The 21940-nt window shown below is 54.7% G+C and overlaps 1 protein-coding gene across 1 annotated transcript in view; it reads left to right on the top strand.

The window, feature by feature from the left end:
• SREBF2 (sterol regulatory element binding transcription factor 2) overlaps positions 1–19429 on the top strand; it is a 53563-nt gene extending 34134 nt beyond the window's left edge. The window contains exons 11-19 of the mRNA XM_081061393.1: positions 2047–2216; positions 7627–7795; positions 9131–9248; positions 10116–10225; positions 11387–11519; positions 13302–13470; positions 15575–15760; positions 17134–17245; positions 17688–19429. Of these exons, the coding sequence (XP_080917519.1) occupies positions 2047–2216; positions 7627–7795; positions 9131–9248; positions 10116–10225; positions 11387–11519; positions 13302–13470; positions 15575–15760; positions 17134–17245; positions 17688–17908 (1388 nt within the window). The 3' untranslated portion in view covers positions 17909–19429. The remainder of the gene's footprint in view (positions 1–2046; positions 2217–7626; positions 7796–9130; positions 9249–10115; positions 10226–11386; positions 11520–13301; positions 13471–15574; positions 15761–17133; positions 17246–17687) is intronic.
• The last annotated feature ends 2511 nt before the right edge of the window (positions 19430–21940 follow it).

Here is a 21940-nt window from a genome sequence, read left to right as displayed (position 1 = left end):
CTGCAGAAGGGGGTGTGCCTGCCAGGCAGGGGTGTCCCCGAGGAGGAGCCCCACCTGGGGTGGCTCTGAGAAGAATTTCTCAGGACGTGGTCCCACAGTGAGCTGTGCAAGGGAAGGGTGACGGGAGCCAGGGCGGGGATGGGCATGAGGAACGTGATGGCGTCATCAGATTTGTGCTTCTGGGGTTGAGAAGATTCCCTCTGGTGGCAGAGAGGGTGGATGGAGGGGATTACAGCTAGTGTCCACACGGGCTAGAGGCCACACGGGAGCTAAAGCAACGAAGATCGGAGATTCTCAGGGGACAGGGAGAAAGGGGTGGGGTTGACAGGACATGGGGACTCACTGGACGTGAAAGGTCAGGAAAGGAGCAGCTAGGATGGTGCCCTGGTTTCTTGAGAATTGGGTGAAAACAGTGTTGCCTCCAACAGAAGTGAGGAAAACAGGAGGAAGAGCAGTTTTCCCGGGAAGGGGTGAGGGGACTCTTCAGTGGGCGGTGGACGTGCTGGAAACCAGGAAAGGGAGCCGGATCTTCCCCCCGGCGAGAGTGAGAACCTCGGGAGCTGATGAGAGGGCTCGTGGTGAAACGGGCCACTCAGGCATCTGGAAGAACACCCGCGTGGAAAGGGCCGGCCGAGGACAGGGATCAGGTGGATGCTGTAGGAGAAGGGGCCGTCGGATAGGTTGGGAAAAGCTGAGGCTTTGTGCCAGAGGAGCAGTCAGAGACGGTTCGAGAAGGGTCAGAAAGCAACAGTGGGATGTGTAGATGGAAATGCGCTGGGCGCCAAGGGTGCTTCTGCCGAGGTGCCAGGCCCCAGGGAAGGAGGGGGAGGGGAAGATGAGACAGTGAGGCCTGCTGTGGGGTTTAACACATGGGATCATGGCAGAGGTCTAGCAGCGTGTCTTTCTCTGCACATTTTCCTGGCTTTGCTCTTCTCTGCCCCCTCAGTGTGCCCTTGGGCTCCATCCCAGGTCTCTGATCAGGAGGCTGCGTCCTAGCATTCACATTCTGGAGAATTCCAACTGGGATAGTTCACATGACAGAGCACTATGTGGCCAGGCCCTGTGCAAGACACTGACCAAGGGACGGAGGTGGCTAAATATGGTTCCCACACTGCCCTCTGCCCTCCCTCCCCCAAAGGAGAGAGCTCAGTGGTACCTCCTGGGAGAGACTGACACCTGACGCCTGTGCAGAATGCCGTATGGGGGCTGAGGTCTCTCTACTCTGATAAAAACACCAGGGAGGTAGGGACCCAGTGGGAAGAATGCAGGGCTGGGTGAGGTCAGCAGGCCTGGCGTGGCCACCTCTGGACCTTTGACGTGGGCCTACCCTGAGGCTCGCTTCCCCCTCAGCCAAGCGAGGAGACTGCTTGCCCTGGCCACCATTCCACCCCTGAGCTGAGGACCAAAGCAAGTGACAGTGTGAAAGCCTCAGACTTGATGGACCCTTGTGCCAGTGCAAGGTGCTTCAGCTCCTGCCTTCAGGATCACCCTAGATGGGCTGTGCAGCCCTCACACGGGAGGGTATATAAGCCTGGCCTGGCCATCCAGCTACTAACCTAAGATGTGTCTGACGATCAGTGTTCAGTTTTGTGTTACTTGCTCCTCAGAGGGGTACGTGGTTATATACTGTGGAGTCTGTTTATGTAAAAATAAATTCAAATCAGTGATTTCACATTTTTTCATTACCTCTCTTGCAATGTTTGGAGACACAGGACTGTATTAGCAGAACATGGCTGTGTCGTTGATGCTGTTTTGGAAAATGTTACAGCGGGAACCCTGAGTCCTCTCCAAGGACCTGCAGTCATAACTGCTGCCATTTACACAGAGCCCTGTGCCATGACGTACATTTTTTCTTGTCTCCCAGGAGGTGGAGAGAAACATACAGCTACTAAGTTGCAGCGCTCAGCACTCCACCCAAGACTGTCTGATCACAGAATTCACGAACTTTCTCCTCTGGCTCTGCTGTCGCTCTGACTGCTAAAGAAAGCAGGAAAAGGCTTGGTTTGGGGGATCTGTCAGCATTGCTTTCTGTTTCTGCCGCCATAGGGAAGCTCCCTGCGGCATCCGCCTGCTCAGATGTCCACATGGCCTTGTGCGCTGTGAACCTGGCTGAATGTGCAGAGGAGAAAATCCCGCCGAGCACGCTGGTGGAAATCCACCTGACCGCTGCCATGGGGCTCAAGACCCGGTGTGGAGGCAAGCTGGGCTTCCTGGCGGTGAGTACCTTTAGTGTGTGAGCCTTTGCTCAGCGTCTTCAGGAGCTAAGATAGTGTGGGCCCTGCCTGCGGATGCTGAGCGCCCGGATGGGCAGACATTCATTCAGTGGCTCATTCCACCAGTACTTACAGCAGTGAACAAAACACTGCGATTTCCCCCTCAGGGCCCTTTCCTGCATAAGCAGGACACTTTGGTGCCCTGAGATGAGAAGATTGATTCAGTGATACAGCGTCCCGTTTTGGGGATTCATATGGACTTTTCTGCTCTTCAAATGGTCATAAAAATTCTTGGAATCTTCTGGTTGTGTCTCCTGATTCTTTTATTCTCTCAGAAGATATTTATTGGGTTTCTGGTGTTGATCATGGCACTGTGGATCCAGAAATGGAAGCCAGTGCACGTCCGCAGGGAGCACAGGTCAGACCTGGAGTGGGAACTGTGGGTATCAGCCGCCTCCGATGGAGCCAGCCTTGGGAATTCACAATTGGATATTTCACAGGCTTGTTACCAACTAGTTCACAGCGTCTGCTGACCTCAGGCTTTCTCTCCAGCAGAAATGCCTTTTTGTTCCGTGCTCACTTGGGTAGGCTGCTGAATACATCAGCTGTGTCCAAAACAGAATGATCCCATCTCCGTTTTGTTTCCATATGGCACTGATGAGCTGGGAGTAAAAGGGAATGCCCCCTATGGTGGCACTGATGTTTCCTGAAGCGTGTCACGATATTTAAGTGACAAAGGGCGTGGAAAAGCCCAGTGTACTTTCTGAGTCTCAGCCCTGTTTCCGTGACCCTAGATAAGATGTTTGTTCAGCAAACATTACTGAATTCCTGCTGTGGGCCAGGCACTTCTCGGAGTGAAATGCTGCAGACAGTAGGACATTTGCCCTGTCCTTGGGGAGCGTGCAGTCTGGCAGGGAATCCAGACTGGGAATCCAGCAGGGGGCTGATATGGCTGCCCCGAGAGCACACTGGGCCCCAGACCCAGGAGGAGTCAAGGGAGGTTTTGGGGGCAAGGCGAATCTAGGCTGAGAGCGGGACGCATTGGCCAGGCGGCTCCCCTAGTCTGTTGGTTTGTCCTAGTGCTCTGGGCCGATGTCACACTTGTAACTTCTCTGCTCCCAGAAAGTATTTTTGAAGACCGTTAATTTTATTGAAATACAATGTACGTGTGAAAAATGCACACATTTACAGCTTGATGAATTTTTACAAAGTGAACTCACCCTTCTAGAAACCAACCAGATCAAGATGTAGAATGCTCCCATCACCCCCAGAAGCCTCCTGCAGGCCTTCTCCATGCTCCCTGCCCCCCAAAGTTAACTAATATTCTGAATTCTGTCACCATAGTTTAAGCCTATTTGTTGTTCCTGTAAACTTTTTGTTAAAGTACAGTGTGCGTGTAGAAAAGTACACGAATCACAAACACACAGCTCAGTGACTTCACACTGAGTGACTTCACAAAGTGAACAAACACATCTATGTACCTAGCAGACGGATCAAGAAACAGAACACGACCCAGGAGCCTCCCTTGGGCCCCCTGGTAGGCATCAAGCTGCCCCTCCCCCCAAGCCCTCCAGCCACATTAACCACCATCCTGATCACCTCAGCTATTTGGCTCTATCAAAGCTTTATAGAAGGCGAGTAAGTCGTACCGTATGCTCTGTATGTGTCTTGCTGCTTCTGCTCAATAGCATGTGCAAGAGTCATTTACGTTGTTGCGTATAGTTAGAGATTGTCTGTTCTCGTTGCTTTATAGTCTTCCTCGGTGTGACTAGAGACTTGTCGGTGGACTTCTGAGTTGTTTCCTGCTTCGGGTTGTTAGAGTCGTGCTGCTGTGAATGGCCCATCCCTGTTCATCTCTCCGTGAACACGGGGCTGTACTTCTAGGAATGGCATTGCTGGGTCAAAGGTTCACCTTTAGTAGACGCTGCCTAACAGCTTTCCAAAGTGGTTGTACCAACTTCCACTCCACCAGTGTGTTCTGCATCCTCACCAAACACGATTGTGTCAATTTCGGTTTCGTAAGCCTTTCTGCTGGTATCTCACTGTGATTGTCATTTGCATTTCCCAAGTAAGTGACAGTGCCAGGCACCTTTTCATTGGCCATTGGTATAGTTTGTTGGCTCTCTGGGTAGTCTCTTCGTCAAGTCTTTCGTCTGTTTCTCATTTGGGATGTCTCTCTTTTTCTGGATCTAAGGAGTTCTTTAGAACCCGGCTGTAATCCTTTGTGGGGTATGTGCTTTGCATGTCTTCTCTTACTCTGTGGCTTGCCTGTTCTCTCCCTTAATCGTGTTGATCAATGAGCACAAGTTCTTGATGTTCACGAAGTCCAGATTATTTGTCTTTTCCTGCACAGTTAGACATTTTATGTCCTGTTTAATAAAGCTTGGCCCTACCTCAAAGTCCTGAAGATATTCTCCTATGTTATCTGCCGAATGCTTTATTCTTTACTTTTCACACATAGGTCCATAATCCCCCTGGAATTGATTTTTGTATGAGTTGGAGGTAAGGGTGTGAAATGTACTTTCCCATATGGATATGTCTCTGCCCCAGAATGTTATTGAAATGACTGTCCTCTCCCCACTGCACCGAGGCACCTTTGTCGTAAAACAAGTGTCCGCGTGTAGGATGAGTCTGCTGCAGTCTGTTCCAGTGCACCCCCACAATGGCCAAGTCTCCTAATGTGATATCAGGACGTGTCAGTCCTCTGGCTTTAGTGACTAGTGTTTGCTCTTAATCTTCCCATATAATTTTGGGATCATCTCATCATCCCCAAAATTGCACTGGGGTTTCCATTGTCCTTATGGCTAAGACACAGCTGTCCTTTAGAGAGAATTAGGCCATTTGTGGAAGGCATATGTGTGGCAGCTGAGGATTGGGAAAATGGTTCCCTTGAAAACTGTCTCTGCTCATGACCCCACTCCCCACCCCTACCCCCACCCCCGAAAATATTTGGTATGCCCAACTAGTGGTAACTAGCTTGACGTGTCTTTCCTCAGACTTTTCTTCCTGCATTTACTAACATATGCGTTCTGATTTATTCGGTGTGATCACACCAGAAACCTTGTTTTGCCACTTGCTTTTTTCAACCTCACAGTAAGTCCTGGGCCTCTTTCTTTGTCACCTTGTTGTATTCCAGAGGTACATTGTACACCACACATGTAAATACCATTGTTGATTGAGCCAGTTCCTGCTCATGGACTGGTTGTTTCCAGTATTTGCAATTACAGACAGTGCTGCAGGGAGCGTCCTCACCCACTGTCTTACCCACTTCTGGTGAAATCTCTGGAGGTGGTGATGCTGGGTCCAAGGGTGTAAATATCAGAACATTAATGGTCCTGACAAATTTGCATTTTCAGTAGGGTAGGGAAAGGAGAGGCGCTGCCCCTTTTACGGGAAGGAGTGGAGTAAGAGACCCAGACAGTACTTTCTTAATGACGAGGACGCTTTGAATTCAGTTGAATATATTTAGCTAGCAAATGTGTTCTTGTTAATGACCATCATTGCTTACTTTTGGCACCACACACCTTCTCAAACTTTGAAATCAGATTGGACACCACCACCTACATTTTTTGTTCCACAGCAATTTTCACACACCACTTGCTTTTTATTACAACTTCCAAACACTCAGCTTCACAAAGATGTGACATCATCCAAAGGAAGGTCGTAGGTCTCGTGTTGAGACCATGAACTATCTCCATCTAGTGCTTTACATGGTATCATGTTGAGCATTTCTGTATTTACCTCAAAAATATAACATCCAGTGACATCCTTGCGAGTTCCCTGTGGCACTTTGGGTGCGTTGGCACACAATTTGAGAACCATAGAGTCAGACCACTGGGAGGCCCTGGGGTACAGGGTGGCCCTCAGGATCTAAGCAGTTCTTAGTCTTGTGCCTCAGCCACTGAGTTCAGCAATTAGCAGATGAGTTATAGGGGAGGGGGCGCCTAGGCCTCCCAGACATTCTGAATTCTGGTGGCTATAAAATTTAGGAAAATTATCATGGGATGATAATGCCAAGAAAATTAAAAGAGCAACAGAAGTTATTTTCTCAATTTCCCTTCTAGAAACCGTACTGTGAAATGACTACCTCAGGATTTATATTTCTTATTAATTCAAACCACTAAAACCCAAGCTTCTTCCTACACTCTCCCTGCCCCCCCACTGAGATGTGTTATAACTAAGGTTTTTCTTTTTTAAGAATTAAGCTGAAAAATGTGTTTTAACTTAATGATTTTCTAAATGGCTTTTCTGGGTTTTTCTTTCAATACTACACACCCAGGCTTTGTTTCTGCTGATGGGTGCCATTTGGGACCTCTGGAGAGATCTGTGGTGCTGTTGCCCCTGGAGCAGCCCATCAGACATGTGCTCTCAGGAAAGAGTTGGGCAGAGTTGGAAAGTTTCCAACTGCTAGAAGGTTCTCTGACTTCAAAAGCCCTGGCATTGCCACCACCACACCCCCAACCTCATGAGGTTCAGGTTCCTCACTGCAGTTTCTAGCTCAGGTTCAGCAAGTGTTTGGCTGAGGGTCCGTATTTGCTGTCCAGGACTCTGTTTCGAGTATGGTGGTCAGCAAAGAGGAGGAAAAGACCATGATTGGAGATTTCGGTGAAATGTCCCTCCAACCCCCTAAGTGGCATGACAATATTAGAGCGGGGGCTGTAGAGCAGTTTGGCTCTGTCATTTAATCTCAGATTCCGGCAGCCCTCTCCAGACTCCCCTGGAAAGAAACAGTCTTGGGGGGCGGTCAGTTAGCTCAGTTGGTTAGAGTGCAGTGTTCATAACACCATGGTTGCCAGTTCGATCCCCACATGGGCCACTGTGAGCTGTGCCCTCCACAACTAGATTGAAACAACTATTTGACTTGGAGCTGATGGGTCCTGGAAACACACACTAAAATAAATTTTTTAAAAAAAAAAGAAAGAAAAGAGGCAGACTTCTTGGTCCATGTTCCTAGAGTGCCGCTTTGGCAGTGCTATTTCTGACCGTGGCATTCAAGTCTTTTGAAGCCGTTATATTAGCTGATGGCTACTTAGAGCCCAGTAAAGGTCAGAACCATCAGACTGAACCAGAAAAGGAGACAGCTCCCCTCATGGCAGAGGCCAGGGGGGAAGTATGACAGTCGGGGTCCAGGGGCCTGGTCCAGCACCCTCTTGTGGGCTCCTGGGCTCCCAGTGTCTCGTGCTTCTCCCTCCCATCCTTCTCTGCTCAAAGTCTTTCTTGGTCTTTCCTCGAAAGCCAGAAATTAGGCCACTTGTCCTAGTTTCGGTGGTGGCGTTTACTTCCAGGTATGTGAGTCCCAACCCTCCCGTTGATCTCCTTTCCCCAGCCCAGTGGTGCTTTCTGATGGGCCCATGGTGGCCGCAGCCAACATTCTGCCACCCTGGTGTCACCCATGGTCTTTGTCCTTCCACAGAGCTACTTCCTCAGTAGAGCCCAGAGTCTGTGTGGCCCCGAGCGCAGTGCTGTCCCTGACTCGCTGCGCTGGCTCTGCCACCCCCTGGGCCAGAAGTTCTTCATGGAGCGGAGCTGGTCAGTGAAGTCAGCTGCCAAGGAGAGTCTGTACTGTGCCCAGAGGAACCCAGGTGAGGACATCTATGCAGCCATTGGGAACTGGAGAGAGCCATGAGAGCCACCAGGACTGCAGGGTGGAAACACAGGATGTCAGTCTTATTTTCCCCAAAGCACAGGGAGGTCGTGAGCCTGGTCAGCAGCTAAGCTGGGTTTGCAGCTCGTTTGACATTCAAAGCCCGTGCTCCTCATGTCAATCAGACTGTATTCTTGCCCTTGTTCTGGGCGCTGTGGAGACACAAAGAATGTATGCAATTGCTGTTTGCTGGCCCGGGTCCCACTGGAAAGCAGACAGACATACATGGAGCAGTTAGGGAACAACAGGCGACAGGCAGTCATCAAGTGCTCAGAGTGGTGGCCGGGACAGGGCTCCAGGCGTCGGGAGGAGATGCTGGCTTCCCGTCCCTGGTGTTTGACAGTGATTGGAGTCGACTCACCCGACCTCGAAGAGTAGAGGCTGGACGAGTTGACTCAGACTTGAGCAGCCAGTGGCTTTCTGCTCCCGGCAAGCTTCTCCCCGCTACACCGTGGGTCTGGGGAGAGTGAGGCATGTTCCCCAGGGACAGGTGTGTGTCAGACATTTTGGGGTGGGCCACTATCCTTTTTTTCAAAATAGCTATTGCTCAATGTAAGAATGCTGAACAGCACCCAAAAGTAAGGATGAAAGCAAAAGCCGTCCTAATTCTCTCAGCCCCTCTCCACTGTCTGCTTTGTCCACACCATAGATTGTCACTGGCTATCTCACCTCTTGCAGACTCTAGTTCTAGGCCTTGTCACCCAGAATGTGTTCATAAGTGTCCTGTGTCCTCGTCCTTGTCAAATTGAGGCCCACATGTCTGCTCAGGGCATGGGGAGGAGGGCTAGTGATGCACTGCTTTGGGGCTGCCCGTAGGGACTTGATAGTGGCAGTCAGCTCTTGCAAGCGTTGCAAGACCCGTTGTTAATCAGCTCAGCCAGATCGTCGCTGGCCACAAGTCCCAAGACAAGGCTCTGGAACATAAGAGTGGGGTCTTCCCTTGCCATGTCAAGGCTGCAGCCACCTCCTGTCCTCCGCCATCACCTTATAGCCTCCGGCCTTGAATGGAAGTGCTGAACTCCATGCCGAGACACACACACACACACACACACACACACACACCACACACCACCCCACCCCACCCCACCCCGAATCTTCCAACCCTTTAACCAAGGTAGTTCTGGGGTTTGGTTGAGAAGGGTGTTTGATCCCCATTCAGAGAGGATAGCTATAGCTTGGGTTCCTCTCCTCACCCTCTATTTTCTGTGTAAAGATAAAATGGGCTCATGAGTAAGACCCATTTAACCCTTCCCCTGGCCTTACTCTTCTTCAGCTGACCCTGTTGCCCAGGTCCACCAGGCCTTCTGCAAAAACCTGCTGGAGCTAGCTGTGGAGTCCTTGGTGAAACCTCAGGCCAAGAAGAAGGCTGGAGACCAGGAGGAAGAGAGCTGGTAATGTCTCCAGGATGCCCCCGCCTCGGGCTGTCTGTCCAGGAAGTTCAAGGGCAACTGTGGGGCCGATGCTTCTAGACACAAGCCATAGTGTAGGGTCTCGGAAAATGGAGTGATCCTTTGTATTCCTGCTACCTGGCAGCCCCACCAGAGCCCTGGGTGAGCTCCGACCCAGATCTGCTCTTCTCCTAGACTGAGTAGGAGTCACTTTCCTACCTTTTTTCTTTTTACCCGTTTCTTAGGCAAGCGGAGTCAGTTCTTGGAGCAAGTCAGGCATTTGATTTGCTTGTTGGGGTAGGGAGGGGGGGTGGCCTGTTGAGGGACTAAGAATGGAATATGGAGAGCCCAGCAGAAGGCTCTGGCCTGGACATCTTGGGGTCCCAGACCTTTACTGAATGTGTTGGGCGATTCTTATTCTACCACAGTTATTAAACAGTCTTTCCTTCTCGGGGTAAGACCTGAGAGGCACACAGATGCCAAAGTCAGTCTCATAAAGACCCAAGTCCTGATGGAGTACATCTGAGCGGCAAGGAGAGGGCACTTCTGTGCCAGAGATCAGTAAACTTCTGTGAGGATACATTTGAATTGGGCCTTACGGGGAGGAGTCAGGTTTCGGGGCCAGGAATGAAAGAGCAAAGCGGGCTCTCTTGGCAAGCAGAGGGAAGGGTGTCAGGAACATTTGAAGAAGGAAGGCCACAGAGAGTGTGAATGGTATAGGGAGCAGAGCTCAGGGTATGCCTGGCATGTTGGGGGAGAAGGGACCAGAAATGTCCATTTGGTCTCAGGGAGGGAGGCCAAGCCGCCAGGCCACAAGCGTGGTCCTTGTATACATTTTAATGTACATGGGACCCTTTCTTGTCTTTCTAGTGAATTCTCCAGTGCTCTGGAGTACCTGAAATTACTTAATTCTTTTGTGGATTCTGTGGGCATTGTGACCCCCCCCTTCTCCAGCAGCTCCGTGCTCAAGTCAGCGCTCGGTAAGCATCTTGAAGAGTGGCACCCAGGCCTCGGGCTGCTTACCCCCACCCTTCACAGCCCCTTTGTCCCAGGGTCCAGGGCTAGTTGAGTACGCACTTGAGAATCTTCTCTGGATCTGAGGTTTGTATCTTCAGCTCCCCCGAAGCTCTGACCCACAGTTACTCCCTGCTGGGCAGCACTCTAGGGTCAGGAAATAATGATTCTTCAAGAGTGAGCAGTAATGAGCAGGTGAGTGTCTTCCCTGGATCCTGGCTGGCAGGGCAGGTCAGCAACCTTCCCCCAGGCCCAGAACGGGAAGCAAGTGGTTCAGGCACCGGAGGCGGTGGGGACTCAGCTTTCAGACACACAGGCCCCCACCCCCACCCCCACCCCCAAGGTTGCCCTGTGGTCTAACATTGTGATGAAGGGACCTTTCATCTGGGTGTTTGTACTGCTCCGGCTCCCCATGGCCTTGGGTGACAGCGCAGCCCGCTGACTGAATTGGCACCAGGACCTTCTTCGCTTCTGTCCCTAAACTGCCATCAGGATGATGGCCTGTCAGCTGCTGCCTCTCGGGCTACTGGGAGAAAGGGGCTCTCAAGCTCCCTTCTGGTCACTCTCCCTAGGGAGGGAAGGATCCCAAAACTGCAGGCACCCCATGTGACCGCTGACCTTGTGGCCTACCTGTATTTCAGAGTTCAGAACACTCTCTTAGGCCTTTTACACGTCCATTCACTGGTATCTCGAGATCACTGGTATCGCAGCTGAGAAAACTCAGCCTCCGAGAGGAAACGATTGAAAAGGCTCCAATGTGAGCCTGTTCCTACAGAAACTGGCAACGCCGTGTGTCGTGGCTGTTGGAAGTTGAGGCTGATCCCAGCTTTTTACTTAAAAATAACACCACAGGGAACATCTTTGTGAAATGTATTTCCCTCAGTTTAGGCCAATTTCTTGGTGATAGATTGCTCAAAATGGGATTACTAGGTTACTAGGAGTGGACGTTTTTAAGGCTCTTGGTTCTTCCACCGGAAATGTCTGAGGGCAGCAGAGACCCCTGGCCTGTCGCCGGAAGGTGGAGATGGCCCGTGCCATGTGGCGACTAGGTGCAGCCAGCCAGGCTGAGCTCCACTGGTCTGGTTTCTGTGGGTGCTGGAGTGACGTTTCGTCCCGTTCCCCCCTAGGTCCAGACGTCATCTGTCGTTGGTGGACATCTGCGATCACTGTAGCCATCAGCTGGCTCCAGGGCGATGACTCGGCTGTACGCGCTCATTTTACTGAAGTAGAGCGTGTCCCCAAGGCCCTAGAAGTAACTGAGTGCGTAAGCCTACTTGACTACTTCCTTGCTTCTCTCAGGGAAACCCCAAATGCAGGGTGTGCCTGGCCCGCTTGTCTGGGTTAATGGGAGGGAACAGGTCTGGGTGGCCATTGGGGAGAAGGGTCAGGCAGCCTGGGGACCGCATGATAGATGGAGAGATAAAGTGTGAGGGAAGACGAGAGCACCTCGGGGAAACCGAGCTTGGCAAGCAGGTCTGTCTGCTGTGCCAGCAGCTGTCCGCTCTGCCTCTGGCGCTTCCTCCCACAGCCTCCATGGAGCCACAGGCTGACAGGAAGGGAGAGTGCTGTGGCAGCCGGCCTCGGTGGAGCCAGGCAGTGTGGTGACGGCTCGCAGCCAGTGCAGGGCTTGTGAGGGCCGAAGGACCCTTCCCTCATGTCCTTGCAGCCACCCTCTGCCCCTCCCCCCCGTCAGCCCTGTCATTCAAACAGCTGTTAGCACGGGCATAGCCAGAGAGCCTTTGACCTTCCTCTGTGGGGACTCCTGCCTTTGAGCATTTGGCCTGTAGTGATGGGCAGCCCTGGCCGTTTCTGACTGGATCGGAGTGTCCCTGACATCTTCTGCCACTTCAGAGAGATTGTAAAACACTCCTGAGGCAGAAAGTCTCCCCAAGGTCCTGATTTCATAGCCAAGGCTGCAGTATTTCCCGTCAAGCAGACTCTTAACCAGTAGAGCTAAAGGAAGCTGAGAAAAGTGGGTGTGGGCAGGTTCCCCAAAGTAGGTCTGACACCCCAATATCATTTAAGTAACCCATTGAAGCGCCCTGACTCTGACATCCATCTTGCACCATGCCCTGTGTTAGCGCTGCACCCTGTGCGTGTCCCACCCGAGGCTCCTAAGGAAACTGAGGCTTGGCGGGTACATTGTCTAAAGTCACCTGACTTCTCAGCAATAGAGCCCGGCAATGCCTACGCTAAGACCCTCAGTCATTCCTTTCCTCTGAATTCAGTCACTCTGGGGTCTCTTTGCTCTTCGAGGATAATGACTCCGTGGGAACTCTCCCCCAGCCCCAACCTCCCCATCTTCTCCTTGTTCTGCTCTATGAAAAGAAGCTAAGTTTCTCTAGAGAGTTTAATACCAGCTCCCAGGGGAATGGCCCCTCGGAGAGCAGGTGCAAATAATGGGCCAACTACTCTTGGGCACCATAGGTACTAGCAGCAAGTAGCATTGTGGCCGCTTGATAGATGAGAAAACTGAGGTCCTCGTCTGGCCATGACCGACCCTGCAGCTCACTCTCCCTGCCCCCCACGCCCTCCTCTCCAGCCACGCTGGCTCGTGGGTGTCACATCTGTCAGACACTCAGGGCCTTTGCACGTGCCGCTCCTCTGCCTGGAACCCTCCTCCCGGGAAATCCAGTCAGCTCACTCCCCCAGTTCCTTCAGGTCTCGGCTCAAATGTCACCCTTCCAGGGGGGCATCCTTGACTGTTCTTTGTAAATGCCACTCCCTTCCTCTGCATGACTTGCGTTCATGGCACTTACACCACCTGCCACTGTGTATTCAGCACTTACTGTATTTAACATCCGACTCCCTCACTGGAAAGTGGGTGCTTGAAGGAGACGCTGTCGGGATGGGGAGCCCACCCTTGCTCAGGGCTGGCATTTCAGATCTGGAGCTGGGGACCTGGAACCACTATGGCAGCATTCAAGTCGCCAGGCCTACGTGTCACACAGCAGTGTGGGGTCACCGGTTCGGTCTCCTCCAATTACTCCTCAAGGTGACAAGTACTGACCTCCTGCCTCTTGCCTCCTTCTCACCGCCCAGGAGCCCCCTGGTGAAGGCCGTCTTCCACACCTGCAGAGCCATGCACGCCTCACTGCCCGGGAAGGCGGATGGGCAGCAGAGCTCCTTCTGCCACTGTGAGAGGGCCAGTGGCCACCTGTGGGGCAGCCTCAATGTCAGCGGGGCCACCTGCGACCCCACCCTCAACCACGTGAGTGGGGGCTTATCTGGCCCCTCCGGGAGGTGCTCATTTCTGGTGGGCAGGAGTACTCTGACCCATCTTGAACTTACCCAGCCTGTGGGGCTGTCTGAGAGACAGAGACCAGGCAGAACGTAGCCTGCTGGCCTGGGTGGGCTCCCTGTTTAGTCCTCAGGGCAGGCGTGTTCCCCCTGCCTCTGCTAGGCCCTCTGAGTCCCAATCCTGCTGGCTAGGGTTCTGCGTTTGCTCTGGGAAGCTCGCACAACCTGCCAGGCCCCTGGAGGCCAGCCTTGGAGTGGGCCCCACCTCCCACGTGCACATGCGCCTGAGCCGACCAGCGTCCCGGGAGCCCCGTGGCCAGCCGCACACTCCTAGCAGGCAGCTGTGGTGCATTGTAGTTGCATTGCACGTTCTAGCGGTACCCGTGCAATGTTTCCACAGTGCATCCCAGAGGCCTGCCCGGCCCTCGAGAGACTTCCCCCAGGCCTCGTAGAGGGCCCTGTTGGGCCAGGGCACAGCCATCCCGGGAAAGGCGAGGGGGGAGTGCATGCAGCTGGAAGCACAGCACCGTCTGCTCACCAGGCGGAGCGTGGTTTCACTCCAGAAAGGGAGTGTATCCCGGAGGGTCAGACTCTGCGCCCCTCGCTGGGGTTTGGTCCCCGGTGCCTAGACTGGCACTTCCGGCTAGAGGTTTTCTGTGGCCCAGGACAGCGTGCCAGCCCTGCAGGACAGGCAGTGTGCAGAATGGACCTGTTGGGGAGCCGCGTCTCCCGCTGTGCCTTTCCTCTGCTGGTCTCCCATAGTATTTGTCTTCATGAGAAAACCAGACAGTCTCAGCTGGATTTGGTGAATGAGAGAGGCTAGGGGCACCCTGGGGGCTGCGTTCCTGGGGGACAACTCTCGGTAGGAGAATGGCCTTAACAAAAGGGATACCCTGTGGAGCCTAGTGGCTCCCAGAATCCAGCCCCAGGCCACTGCCCCCACCCAAAGGTGCCTCCCCAGTGTTCACCTCTTAGAAGTGCCAAGTCTTGTTTGAGATGGGGGGAGGCGCTCATCCATGTCCCCTTGAGATTGCCAGCAGCCAGAAGACAGAATGGCAAGGGTCAGGGCACTGAGCAGGACTGGGGCAGAGTCCAGGGTGGGGTGTGAGGCAGCGCTGTGACCTCCCCAGGCCCAGCACCCTCGAGAAGGGGAAAGCCAGGCTGGGCCAGGTGAGGAATGGCCTGGGGAGGCCCTCTGAACCTGAGGGCCACAGAGGACCCACCTCGAAAAGGACTCACTGTCTCCTCACTATCACTGCTCCGTGGTGCTGGTGGCTTTAGGAGCCAGGCAGGCCCAGCCTCATGGGTACCACACAGAGAGGACGTGAGGCCCAGGCTCATGCGGCATCTGTGCCTAACAGCAGCCAGCACTGACTGACTGCTTCTGAGGACCGGGCGTGGTGCCCACATGGTGCGTTCATGGAATGCTCATAACGGCCCCATGGGGCCTATTTTGTGGGTGAGGAAACTGAGGCACAGAAAGGTTCGGTTGTGTGCCAGGGTCATGTAGCTAATCAATGACAAAACTGCAATTGATCTAGGCCAGTGGGTCTAAACCCAGTCATTCACCTGTACTGCGGTTCTGCGTTCTTGGGCTCCTGGCTGCCCTCTGAAGTGAGCCTCTCCTCTCCTTACCCTCCCCCAATCTCCAGGCTTCACTGCCGCTTCAGGCTCTTCCATTCCACTGGAAGGGCAGGGCCATGGCACCTCTGTGCCAGCTGTGAGGTGGGAGGAACCTGTGACTTCTGGTCAGACTTATGAGGGTGTATTCCTTCCTCTGCTGCTGTGTGTCCCGACACAGCTACAGCCCCTCTCTGATCCCCGCATGCTCACCCGCAGAATGGGGAGAACAGATCTCTCACCTGGGGCCATGGAAAGGATTAGATGCTGTGAGCCCGAGTTCGTTCTTTAGCTGTTCTCTGGTTCCCTCTGGAGTGTCTGGCAGGCTGCCCCATCTGGGGCTTTCTGTTTCCTTCCGGAGCTGCCGAGTGTTGGGCTGGCAGGGCCTTGTAGGTGCAGCCCCTGCCTCAGCAGCAGGCCCATCACCTGTCTCCTCCCCTCGGTCCACCCCACAGGTGATCCAGCTGCTGACCTGTGATCTGCTCCTGTCACTGCGGACAGCACTCTGGCAAAAGCAGGCAGGAGCCAGCCAGGCCCTGGGTGAGACTTACCACGCGTCAGGCGCCGAGCTGGCTGGCTTCCAGCGGGACCTGGGCAGCCTGCGCAGGCTGGCACACAGCTTCCGCCCAGCCTACCGCAAGGTGAGGCCCAGCTACCTGTTGGGGGAGGGCAGATTGGGGGCCCCAGGGCCCAGCATAACAGCTGCGTGGGGTCGTGGAGTTGGTCCTCTGAGGTCAGCCAGCCGACTTGTCAAGAAATGGGCTGGGTGCCATGTGTTCTTTGGTTCAGCTCCTGTTGGTTGTGTGGTGGGGAGCAGGCCCCACGGCCCACAGAGAGGACCAGCATCTCATAGTCAGACACTGGGAGGGGAGGGGCTCCTGGCCCCCTCTGGAGTGGGGTGGGAAGGACACGAGGGAGCTCTACTCTGGCTTTCACAGCTGGGCTCAGAGTGACACACTCTCCCGAGAACCACATCTAATCCTTTTTCTGAACCTTCAGGAGCTTTGGTTCTTCACGCCACAGAGTCTGAGCTAGGTCTCCGAGGGCAGTTGCATAACTGGGCTTACTGGACTTAAATTATTTCCTTGTTTTATTTTTACTGCTTATTAGAGTAATGTATACTACATATTTTTGCCTGAATTATTTTCAGAAACTTCAAGTGAGGAGGCCAGAGTGTCAGTGAGGGGGAAGGGCATGAGGCCACCCTCACCCTAGGGTGCGGTGGGACCCTCACAGGGTCGTCCCGTGGCCCCTGTGCAGCGAACCAGGACAGACACAGTAGACAAGCGTAATCATCGAGCGCCACCCCTCCCTGGTCAAAGGAAGTGTGCCCCAAGGTTCGGCGGCCCTCTGGTCTGCTCAGGGCACGGCTGGCCTCAGAGGCCGCCTGGGGAGTGCCATTTCCATCCTGCCTCAACCCACATGAGAACCCAGTGGTTCCCCCATTGCCTTCCAGGCAGCACCCCAGACCCTCCCCACACTGAGATATTAAGGTATAAAAGGACCTTGAGATTTTAAGAAATTGGAAACCTAGGCCTTCTCCTCCCCACCCCCACGACTCCTACTTTCAGAAGAGTTGCAGACTTTCACCTGCAAACATTCTGGACTCTATTCCTTTCTGAAGAGACAAAAGGACCTGGACCTCGCTGGTACCCAGCTGTCCTCCCCTACATCCCTCCTGCCCCTGTCCCACCTTCTGTCCTATTCTCAAGCTGAAGGCAGCCTCCGAGGACTGGAGGCTTCACCCAGGTTACCTGTCTTCCAAGCTCAGAGGGCACGCCGCCCTCCGTCACTGGGAGCCCTTTGCCTTTCTCACCGGTTGCCTCGCTCCTGCCCCGCCGGCTGGCCTGTGCTGTGAAGCCTGCCACTCCTCCAGGTTTCGGGCTTGTATCAGGGGTCCCAGTGAGGACAAGAGAGGTCACTTTCAGAGGCTGAGCAGGGTCAGGTGGCAGATGAATGCCGCAGGGAGAGGCACCTGTACCTACAGGGCGTGACTGTCTCCCTGCGCCTCCAGGTGTTTCTGCATGAAGCCACTGTGCGCCTGATGGCAGGAGCCAGTCCCACCCGCACCCACCAGCTGCTGGAGCACAGCCTACGGCGGCGCACTGCCCAGAACGCCAAGCACGGTGAGTCCGCCGGCACCCCGGCTCCAAGGCCTGCTGTGGGCCCGGCACTGACCTCGGCAGAGGTGGTGCGAGAATCAGCAGCCCAAGGCTTGACTTGGTGGGTCCACGAAGGCGCTGTGGGGTTCGGGTTGTGGTGGGTCCAGCCTCAGGAGCGGGGAGGGGAGGGCTGCGGAGGTCGTCCCGGTGCGGGAGCCGGGTGGCAGGAAGCATGGGCCCAGAGCCAGATGCCTGGGCTACATCTCGGTGCCACCACGTAACGAGCCATGTGGGGCCAGCTGAGTTGATCTCATCTCGTCTGTGAACTAGGGAGGGCACTGGGACCTATGTCACTGGGCTGGTATGAGGACGGAATACAGGAGTCCACATCAAGCCCTTCGAGTAGCACCTGCATCCTAGCGGCTCTCAGCGAGCAGCTCGTACATGTAGCTCCTCATTCCCACAGGAGAGGTGGACGCCTGGCCCGGCCAGCGAGAACGGGCCACCGCCATCCTGCTGGCCTGCCGCCACCTTCCCCTCTCCTTTCTCTCCTCCCCGGGCCAGCGGGCAGTGCTGCTGGCCGAGGCAGCCCGCACCCTGGAGAAGGTGGGCGACCGGCGCTCATGCAACGACTGCCAGCAGATGATTGTCAAGCTGGGGGGTGGCACTGCTATTGCCGCTTCCTGACCAGCGGGCCCTGCTCACCTAGGCCCACTGCCTCCCTCTGTCTCTCTCTCCCTCCCCCTTCTTCTCTGTCTCTCCCTCCTCCCTCTTCTCTGTCTCTTCCTCCTCCCTCTGGTCTGTCTCTCCCTCCTCCCTATTCTCTGTCTCTCCCTCTGTCTGGGAGCCAGGACATGGGCCTCGTCTTCTGAGCTGTCGCCTGCCAAGACTTTTGAACCACCTCAGGCCCATGGGCCCCTGGACAGAGCCCCTTATTGCTTATGTGGGTAGAGGCACATGGTCCAGGGTCCACTGGGCCTGAGAGAGGACAGATAGAGCAGGGCAGGAATTGGGAGTACCCTGATTTGCAAGGGGGAGCTCCCAAGCTGCCCAGCCCTTCTTTCCAGCCCTCCCAAGATTCTCTCTGAGTGTCTCTTCCCCCTTTTCCTGCTTTCTTGTTTTTTATTGGGCTTTCCCTCTGGGGGACATGGGTCTCTGGGTACCAGAGCACTTCACCCGTGGCACTGTGCCCAGCATGCCCTCAACCCCTTTTTATACGAATGTTTTTATATCAGTGTGCTTGGATTTGCCGTGATGCAGGACTAAGTTGCTGTGGCATCTTTATTTCTCTCCCTGGGTCTGCGTCCCCTCCCCTGTGCCTGACAAAGCCAGTTCATTGTTTTCTGTTTATTACACAGGACAGCCAGGGAAGGAGGGGCGCCCTGCCCTGGAGAGGCGGCAGGGAGGCAGGGGGCAAGCCTGGGATGGATGAAATAATGTCGGCATTATTTTTTAATTTTTTAAAAAATAAATGGTATCTTATTTAATTGTCCTGTTCCTTCCCACTCCCCTGCCCCGTGGGATGTCAGCCCAAGCTCAGGGTAGACCCAGGGGCTGGGAGAGATGAAGTCACCCATTGGGTCTGGGGACCAGGGCCTTCAGCATGGGTTCTCCATCCCCTCCCACCCAACTCCTACCTCCATGGTCTATCCCTAATTAGGTTTATCCCTAATTCTTGACCTGAAAATAAGCCAGGGTGGCAGGGATGGGCACTAGGAATGAGGCCCCCTGCTTCGCTGGGGATCCTGAGAGGAAAAGTGGTCCTGCTTTTCTGGATTCCCTGGCTTGGTGCCTCCCCTGAGGTCATTTCTCTGGGACCTGGACCTGAGTTCTGTTTGGGAGCCCTGCTGGGAGGCTGAGCGGGGCTGCTCTCCCTCCCTTCCTCTGTTTCTCGCCCCCTCAGGCTGGTTGGAGCAGAGTTTGCAGGGGCTCCCCTGATGCCCAGTGCAGGCCAGAATGGGTCAGTTTGGACCTCACCTACTTTCTCTCTCCTGCCCTTCCCCCCTTACTGTAATTTATGGCCCCGGGCCACCGGCTGAGCCAGCCCTTGTGTCATGTGTATATACTGTGCCTTTTCTTGTTATTATTTAGGGATGGGAGGGGGTAATTTTTCACTGAAAAAGGGGATACGCCTATGGCTGCCTTGATGTGGAATTCACCATCTCCTGGATGTAGATTATTCAATAAACACAGATTGGTACCACCCAGCATGAGGTGTGTGAGGGTCTGTAATGTGACCACTGTGGTGACGAGCCAGGTGGCTACGTGGCTTGGCCTCCAGTGGGCCAGGAACGGAGGAAAAGCCCCTCCCTCTCTGCTGAGAGGCCCCCAGGGGCCTTCATTGGGATGGAACTTCTGGCTGCCCGTACGCCTGGCCTCTTCCTTTCAGCACTGGCTGCCTCGCACACACTCCAGGCTGGGACAAGGTGCTGCTGGAATCAGAGGTCACTGCACCCGTGGCTTATAGCTGACTCTTTGGCTGAGAGCTGCAGTTCTGGGGCATTTAGGGTGCTAAGTCATTCTGTGTTCACCCCTCAGATAAATCTCTCCCTTATGGGGTAGACTGACCCTCAGTTTCCCCATCCTCCCCAGAGGCAGTGAGCCTCTAAGGAGAGAGACTCACTGGCCCCAAAGTCACATCCAAATCAAGCTCCCATACTTCTGAGCTGGGTCACCTTGGGTGGGATGTCACCTTAGCCTCCACTTCTACGTATGCAGAATGGGGACAATCCCTGTCTTTGGCTACAGTCCCTATAGATTTGTTGGCCACTTTGAATGTGCCAGTATATGGTAAGTGACTCATGAAGCTGGGAAGGGCAAGACCACAGGAGAGGTGGGGTGGGAGAGTGCGGCCCAGGTAGAGAGAGTCAGGAGTGCTGCATGGTTGTGAGCCTGGAGGCTGAAGTGCAGTCCCCTGACGTGGCTGAGAAGTGGGCCGGTCCCCTCAGTTCCGAGCTACTCTCTTCTCTGAAGGGCAGTTACCGTAGACTACACTGTCACAAGAGCCCAAGCATCCAAGTGGGGCCCAGTTGCAGCTGCTCCCTGTCCAGTTATTACAGCAGTATTTTCAGTGGTGGCCAAGGCTTCAGCCTGTCCCCTGGGATGGAGATCCAAGGCCTTTGGGACTGAGAGTGAACAGAGAGGTCACGCCCACCGCCCCGGCACAGCCAGCCAGGGCCTGTCATCCAGGTGGGTGACCGTGGGTGGCCAGTGTGCCCAGGAACCTGATCCTTTTTGTGAGTCTCGGCTGGCTACATGACTCAGCAGCCACGCCGCCTCCCCCGGCTCCACACAGCTGCAGAATAGGCCCTGGGGTATCCCACCCCCACCTTGGGTTCAAGGTGTGGGGGCTCTCCCCTCCAAGCAGGACCAGGGGCTCTGGGACTCTGTCCTGGAGCTTCTGGGCCTTGGTTTCCTCAACCGCCTTTAGAGACGGAGGTGGATCCTCCAGCAGGTGAAGAGCTGCTGGGTTTGGGGGCCTCCGGGTAGTCCACCCTCTAGGTATGAGACTATCTGTACACTGGGAGCAGGGGCGCCTCTCTGCCAGCGCACAAGTTCATAACCTTCCCTCCTCCCCCAACCCCCACACAGCCTGGCATTCCACCATCAGGGTCACCGTGGCAGCAGAATACAGAGGAATCCTAACCGAGTCAGCTGGGTGACCTTGGCAATTTAGGTCTCAAAACCTCAATTTCCTCATCTGTAAAGCCACATGCCCATGGGGTTCTTGTAATTAAATGAAAGGAACAGCAACAAATGGTGGCCACTGTTACCAAACAGCATACCCTGCCTAGGGTACACAGGGAAAACTGAGGCCCAACTGGGTGGTTTGGGTGAGGTCACATGAGGGGCACAGCCCAGCCCTCAACCTCCTGAACAGTACCTGTCAGAGTAACTCAGTGCACACAGGCTGCTGGCACTGCCCTGGGCCACAGCCCTGTACCTGGAGCCTACCTGGCAGGAAGGGGGAGAGCTGGCAGTGCCAAGCGTGTGTGGTGTGAGCATTCCAGAGGGGGCACCGCCAAGGCCCTGGGTCCAACATCCCCTTTCCCCCCATAGCAGCTACTAGGAAGAGGCTCTGCCATCCTGAGCACCAGCTGTCCACCCGGCCCACTGCCCACAACCATTAGGGGGGTGGCTGTGGGCCAAGCTGGCCAAGTGGCCTGCAGGCCAGGGGCCGGCCCAGGGCCAGACTGTCAGTGAGGTTCAGCCAGGCTCAGGCAACTCAAGATGTAGAGCGGCTGACCCTCCAGTAAGGGGCATGAACCTCCAAGGGAACTCTCCCAACAGCCCTCTCCCCTAGGTCCAAGCCTCAAGCTGGCTGGGACCTAACAGCCCCTCTCCCATGGGTCCCATTAGTATGGACATGAAGCCTGGCATTCAGCCCTGACCACCCCCTCCAGCCACCTCCAGCTCCTAGAACACACTGGTCGGCTCTCAGGAGCCAGCCCTCTGCTCTTGCACATGCTGTGCCCTCTGCCGGCACTGCCGTCTGTCCAGTCAATGAGCAATGCCTACACCATCAGCCCCTCTCAGAGCCAAGCTGGAGCTCCTTTATTCTCAGGGATGGGAGCTAAATAAAAGGGTATTTACATGAGGAATCCGTACCCTGCGGTCCCCAGGACAGGCCCCTTCTTAGCCCTGCAGGCTCCAAGGCCCCCAGTCCAGTTTGGGCAGTCAGCGAAAGGGCTGGACTTTCGAGAGCGGCGCCCCTCCCTC

The sequence above is a fragment of the Rhinolophus hipposideros genome (genome assembly GCF_964194185.1).
Source record: "Rhinolophus hipposideros genome assembly, chromosome: 9".
In the NCBI taxonomy this organism is placed as follows: Eukaryota; Metazoa; Chordata; class Mammalia; order Chiroptera; family Rhinolophidae; genus Rhinolophus; species Rhinolophus hipposideros.
The sequence above is the reverse complement of the archived record's forward strand: the minus strand, read 5'-3'. Positions and strand labels throughout refer to the sequence as shown.